We start from the raw sequence: 6,739 nt of genomic DNA on the forward strand, positions 1-6,739 counted from the left end.
TATATATATTTATATACAGTATCTCATGGAAGTGAGTACACCCCTCACATTTTTGTAAATATTTTATTATATCATTTCATGTGACGACACAGAATACAGCTTGTATATCAGTGTACATTTGCTGTCCCCCAAAAAATAACTCAACACACAGCCATTAATGTCTAAACCGCTGGCAACAAAAGTGAGTACACCCCTAAGTGAAAATGTCCCAAAAATGGCCACCATTTTTTTCCAGCACTGCCTTAACCCTCTTGGGCATGGAGTTCACCAGAGCTTCACAGGTTGCCACTGGAGTCCTCTCCCACTCCTTCATGACAATATCACGGAGCTGTTGGATGTTAGAGTCCTTGCGCTCCTCCACCTTCCGTTTGAGGATGCCCCACAGATGCTCAATACGGTTAGTGTATATATATACATATATACAGTGTATATGTAAATATATAGAGTGCAATATAAATGGGTAAGCCGTATTAGTCCAGTAGACAAGATGTCAAAAAAGACAAAAAAAATAACTCAACACACAGCCATTAATGTCTAAACCGCTGGCAACAAAAGTGAGTACACCCCTAAGTGAAAATGTCCCAAAAATGGCCACCATTTTTTTCCAGCACTGCCTTAACCCTCTTGGGCATGGAGTTCACCAGAGCTTCACAGGTTGCCACTGGAGTCCTCTCCCACTCCTTCATGACAATATCACGGAGCTGTTGGATGTTAGAGTCCTTGCGCTCCTCCACCTTCCGTTTGAGGATGCCCCACAGATGCTCAATACGGTTTAGGTCTGGAGACATCCTTGGCCAGTCCATCACCTTTACCCTCAACTTCTTTAGCAAGGCAGCGGTCGTCTTGGAGGTGTGTTTGGGGTCGTTATCATGTTGGAATACTGCCCTGCGGCCTAGTCTCCGAAGGGAGGGGATCATGCTCTGCTTCAGTGTGTCACAGTACATGTTGGCATTCATGGTTCCCTCAATGAACTGTAGCTCCCAGTCCAGGCAGCACTCATGCAGCCCCAGACCATGACACTCCCACCACCATGCTTGACTGTAGGCAAGACACACTTGTCTTTGTACTCCTCACCTGGTTGCCACCACACACGCTTGACACCATCTGAACCAAATACGTTTATCTTGGTCTCATCAGACCACAGGACATGGTTTCAGTAATCCATGTCCTGAGTCTGCTTGTCTTCAGCAAACTGTTTGCAGGATTTCTTGTGCATCATGTTTAGAAGAGGCTTCCTTCTGGGACGACAGCCATGCAGACCAATTTGATGCAGTATGTGGCGTATGGTCTGAACACTGACAGGCTGACCCCCCACCCCTTCAGCCTCTGCAGCAATGCTGGCAGCACTCATACGTCTATTTTCCAAAGACAACCTCTGGATATGATGCTGAGCATGTGCACTCAACTTCTTTGGTGGACCATGGGACTGTCTTGGCCACCGTGCTGCAGCTCAGTTTCAGGGTCTTGGCAATCTTCTTATAGCCTAGGCCATCTTTATGTAGAGCAACAATTCTTTTTTTCAGATCCTCAGAGAGTTCTTTGCCATGAGGTGCCATTTTGAACTTCCAGTGACCAGTATGAGAGAGTGAGAGCGATAACACCAAATTTAACACACCTGCTCCCCATTCACACCTGAGACCTTGTAAGACTAATGAGTCAGATGACACCGGGAAGGGAAAATGGCTAATTGAGCCCAATTTGGATATTTTCACTTAGGGGTGTACTCACTTTTCTTGCCAGCGGTTTAGACATTAATAGCTGTGTGTTTAGTTATTTTGAGGGGAGAGCAAATGTACACTGATATACAAGCTGTACACTCACTGCCTTACATGGTAGCAAAGTGTCATTTCTTCTGTGTCGTCACATGAAATGATATAATAAAATATTTACAAAAATTTGAGGGGTGTACTCACTTCTACGAGATACTGTATATATATTCACCTGTTTTATTTTTTCATTTATACATTGGGTTCATTTTATTTTATTTGTAGGGAATTCGGAAACTCCTTTTGAAGATAAAAGTGTAGGAGATTTCCATGTGAACAAAGACAAGACTGTGAAAGTGCCTTTTCTGTCCTCAACTGGCTATTACAACATGGCGGTCTTGGATGAAGCCACCCTTGTAGCTGTCCCCTACAAAGGGGGCATATCTGCATTATACATCCTAGCCAACAAAGGCAAACTAGAAGAAGTGGAAGCAAACTTGGAGGACATCATGAAAAAATGGGAAGAGCGCAATTGCAGCAAGTAAGTGGAGTTTTGCTTGATCGTTTAATAGATGTCTTCCTTGTTGTATATGAAAAAGAGAAAAGCATTTTTTGGGGTTTTCTTTCATAAGTTCTGGAGTCTTCTTTCTCCTATTTGGCTTTACAGCCTCAGTGAGCATGCTCCTGTCTGTTCTTCTTCTCAGTGTACATTCCTTCTTATAGCTTTCCTTTACAGAAGAGCATCTCCTGCTCCCTGTCAGCAGTATTGGAGGGTTGCTTTCTGTACATATTCAGCTTTACACAGTTCTTTCTCTGCTTTTTTTCCTCTTCCAAATGGCTGAGCATTCCATCTGTAGACATCAAAGCCTTCAAAGAAAGTGTCCCCAGTTTCCCTCTAAAATGCTTACCTGCAGTCTTTGATCCCATGCAAATATCAAAGAGCATGTCCACTAGAAGGATCCCGGGGATGGTCTGCTTCATACAGCACTCTTTTCCCTGCTACCCAGGCAACCCGTTCCTCCCTGCCCCTTAGGAACCCATTCTGGTAAACTCTCCATCTACTACCTACTGCTTTATCCATGGAAGAGTTGATGATGACTTCAGATATGCAAGCTACTGGACAATGGTCAGCCAAGAAAAATTAAATAACAGTGTTAACTTTTGTTTTGTCATTGGGACTTATTCTTCGGGTATCAAGTAATAATTTGTATTTCCTGTTAATACCTCCTTGCTTTTATTTTTAACAGCCTTGTGGCATTAAGCATCCCAACAATTTCACTCTCTGGTTGCCTTAACCTAAAGGAAGAACTAGCTAAAACCGGAATGACTGATGTGTTTTCCACTCCCTCTGGAACCACTGGGGATTCTAAACTGAACATTTCAAAGGTAACCTTTTATATATACAATTAACTTTATTTGTTAGTTTTAAGGATATAAACTTTGGGGGCTTAAGGAAAAAAAAAATAACGGATTCCTTCATCCATGCTAACAGCGTGGATAAACAAATCTCCCACTTTGTGTCCTTTGTATTTTGACAGCAGGGACCGAGTGCTGCCAGAATACCCAAACAGCACTCGATTGGCTTTTGTCAAAGGAATACGGTCACCCATAATTTAAATTTTGGCTGATTAAGTAGTTTGATCTGTATGTACTCAGCTTAATAATACACCTGGTACTCAGCTTAATAATACACCTGGGTGACCCCATTGGAGGGGTGACACCAAAATGACTGACAGTCATTTTGGTGTCACCCCCTCTGAAAAGTCGGGCAAGCGTTCGGGTCGGGTGAGCGTTCCCTCCTCTCTCTGCCAGTGTCCATCACCAAGATGGCCGCCGGCAGGTATCATTAAGATGGCCGCGCATGAGCGATGACATCACGGCGGGGTGTCACACAGTATCTGCTTTAGGTGACACCTGGCCTCGGGACATCCCTGCTTTTAAGTATGTCTGGTCAAACTAAAATCACCTTCAGTACATCTCTGCAATGTATGTACATATCCCTGTGTTTTATTCCTGTATCAATACCGGCTGATCTGGCTGGAAATCCAGTGCTCCTGATTTCCAGTGTTCTCTTCCTCTGCTGCTCCAAAATCCCATGGAGTGCTATGATCCCTGCCAGACCACCTCTGCGGACTACAGAACACCTCCCTCTTGTGTTATGGAGATGAGGAGGGGTAGTTTTGTGGCAAGATTTGAAGTATTCCTGCGGGAAATAAAACTCAGGGCAGGGCTGACAACACTTCCTCTGCAGCGAAGCCTCTGTGGTGTCACCTAAACAGGAGGTCACTGGATTTTTGGCAGGTCAATAGATATTTGTCTGTGTTTTCATCATTTCTAAAGAAAGAAAAGTGGAATGTACGGCATTTTCTTTCTTTTTTACTCAGAAATACATTTTATGAAAAAGTGTGACACGCCATATAAACTAGATCTTAATTTTATGTTGCTTGTCCTCTGCAGGTTCTTCACGTAGCTAAGGCAAATTTTAATGAGATGGGAAATATTGCTGCTAGGACCACTGGATTGGAGATTTCTCCATTGGAACGGCCTCCAAAGATCAATGTTAACCGTCCATTCATATTAATTTTAGTAACAACGTCCAACCTTATCTTCATGGGTATAGTTACAAATCCATCGAATTCACTCAATAGATGTCCTAAATAAAGATTATAGGTTGTTACAGTATTTCTCATCTACTTTATGTGTACGAGTATTTTGTGGGCCGTCTTTAGGGCCACTTTCTATAATAGACAATAGTTGTTATAGTTTGTTGTTATACCCACCCGCTACTCTCCTACACATATTCCATCTACCTCTCACTCCTCCAAATGCATCAGCAGAGCATTGCTGGGAAATCTCAGCTTTAATCTCACAAAATCTCAGGGAAAGGCATTTTCCTCCCCAGAGATGATATGCATGGTCACATGTTCTAGTCACATGTGCCAGAGTTCCAGGAAGTAAAGGGAGATCTAGTATGTCCTCCCTGTGCTTGCGTGGGTTTCCTCCGGGTACTCCGGTTTCCTCCCACACTCCAAAGACATGCTGGAAGGTTAATTGGCTCCTCTCTAAGTTGGCCCTCTATGTATGTATGTGATGATAGGGACCTTAGATTGTAAGCTCCTTGAGGGCAGGGACTGATGTGAATGTGCAACTATGTAAAGTGCTGTGTAAATTGTCAGCGCAATATAAATACCTGTAATAAATAAATAAATAGTAATCTGCCCTTAGTAAAAAATGGCCGCTATCAGAAGACTAGGGAAGAAAAGAAAAACAAGGTATGCAAAGAATAAAAAGCTTGCCATTATCTAGAAGTATCTGTCTGTAGATTGTCACTACTAAACATTTCTAAAGTTATTTTGAAGATATGGGTAAAGTTCCTCTTTAAAGGAGAAATATGAGGTCAGGGCTTTTCCCCATAGTTCTCCTTAGGGTAACGGGAGGACACAAACTAGCGTCCTCCCGTTACCCTAAGCTCAGTATACCGCGAGCTACAGCTCGCGGTATACTGAGACGCCGTAGCCGGAGCGGATCCCGACCTGGACGACCTGCCTATCTAGAGGCGGAGCCAGCTGTACCCGCCCCCTCGACCACCCGTTCCGCCAGTCAGCGCTGGCAGATCGGAGCGGGGAGAGGGGAATCCAGCCCCTCCCCCTGTCACGGCAGAAAGCTGTGACAGGATCGAGAGGTGAGCGAACCCAGGCAGGCAGGTGAGCGAATTCAGGCAGACAAACTTTTTTTGAGTTTCGGCTTGCATAAGGAAGGGTTGAAACTTCTGTCTGGTTTTATTTTTGGCTTTTTTTTTAGCTCTGTCATATTTTTGCTGATGCTTGTGCCCCCGCTGGGGAGATTCTCTCTCTCTCTCTTTTTGTCCTGGTGTCCGTTGTCATTGGGACAGTAAGTAGTGGGAAATCAAAGATTGTACAGTGGTCACTAGAAGAAGAAAAGAGAAAATCTTCTTATGGGGACACATGTTCTAATGGCATGTAAAAGGGAATTTCTCCACATTTTAGAGCGATTTCCTCATATTTTTGGCTATGTAAAATTTCAACTATACAAAAAAAAAAAGTACAAGCCTCTCACCATTCATTACTCTCTACATCTAAAAGAAATAAACAAACACAATTATTTGATTAGAGATACACACTAGAATTATTTGGAAAAACTATGTGTAGTAATGTGATAAATTATTTCTAATTAAAGCATATTTAAACCCCCAAAATGTAATTATACTACAGCTTATCAGTCCTTAGAGCTGGTGGCTGCATTAGTTTTATTATTTCATGCCTTTCCTTCCATATTGCATTTCATGGTATTGAAGCAAATACACACTTCCTGTCCTAGGGTGACAACGCCCCCTCACTTTACTGTACCTATAGAGATAACCATGGTTGTCACCCAGACTGGGCTTCAAATATGTCTTACTCTCTTCATCTCCATTACATGAGTGATGGTGAGATTAGTAATTCCAGAAGAATGATAAGATTATTTTATTCATCTGATTTAGCTCATAGGTTACAAAGGCACCTTTTTGTTTTTTGGCAAGATCAACTGACATTTTCTGTGATTGCTAAATAATCTTTTAAAGCAGTCACTACATCTAAGGACTGGAAAGCTGCAATCTATTATTTAGTTCTTGGGTTTAGTTATCCTTTATTGCCTCCATGTTACTATATAGAAGTTTGGGGAAACGAACATGATAGAAGTCTCAGAGGGGGTTTTGAAAGCAAAGACTCAACTAACACACAGGCCCGGCGCTAGCGCAAGGCAAGTAAGGCGGGCGCCTTACGGCGCTGCAGGATGAGGGCGGAAAAAACAGGGCATTTTGACAAGTACTCGTACTTGTCAAAATGCCCCGATGTTTGCGCTATGTTTTTTTTTTACTTACCTTCAGGGCGGGAGAGCAGCGGCGAGTCAGCGCTGGTCCAGTGGGAGGAGCTCCAGGTGGGGTCCTAATTTAGCTGGCCGGCGACTGCCTGAGGATCCCGACACGCGCGGCACCTCAGGCAGTCGACGGCCAGCTAAATTAGGACCCCACC

The 6,739-nt window shown here is 43.4% G+C and overlaps 1 protein-coding gene across 1 annotated transcript in view; it reads left to right on the plus strand.

Moving 5' to 3' along the window:
* Positions 1-4,367, plus strand: part of LOC108789392 (alpha-1-antitrypsin-like) — an 11,984-nt gene extending 7,617 nt beyond the window's left edge. The window contains exons 4-6 of the mRNA XM_018559390.1: positions 1,992-2,247; positions 2,954-3,092; positions 4,164-4,367. Coding sequence (XP_018414892.1) covers positions 1,992-2,247; positions 2,954-3,092; positions 4,164-4,367 — 599 coding nt within the window. The remainder of the gene's footprint in view (positions 1-1,991; positions 2,248-2,953; positions 3,093-4,163) is intronic.
* The last annotated feature ends 2,372 nt before the right edge of the window (positions 4,368-6,739 follow it).

Source organism: Nanorana parkeri, unplaced genomic scaffold (genome assembly GCF_000935625.1).
Source record: "Nanorana parkeri isolate BGI_ZX_2015 unplaced genomic scaffold, ASM93562v1 scaffold392, whole genome shotgun sequence".
Taxonomy (NCBI): domain Eukaryota; kingdom Metazoa; phylum Chordata; class Amphibia; order Anura; family Dicroglossidae; genus Nanorana; species Nanorana parkeri.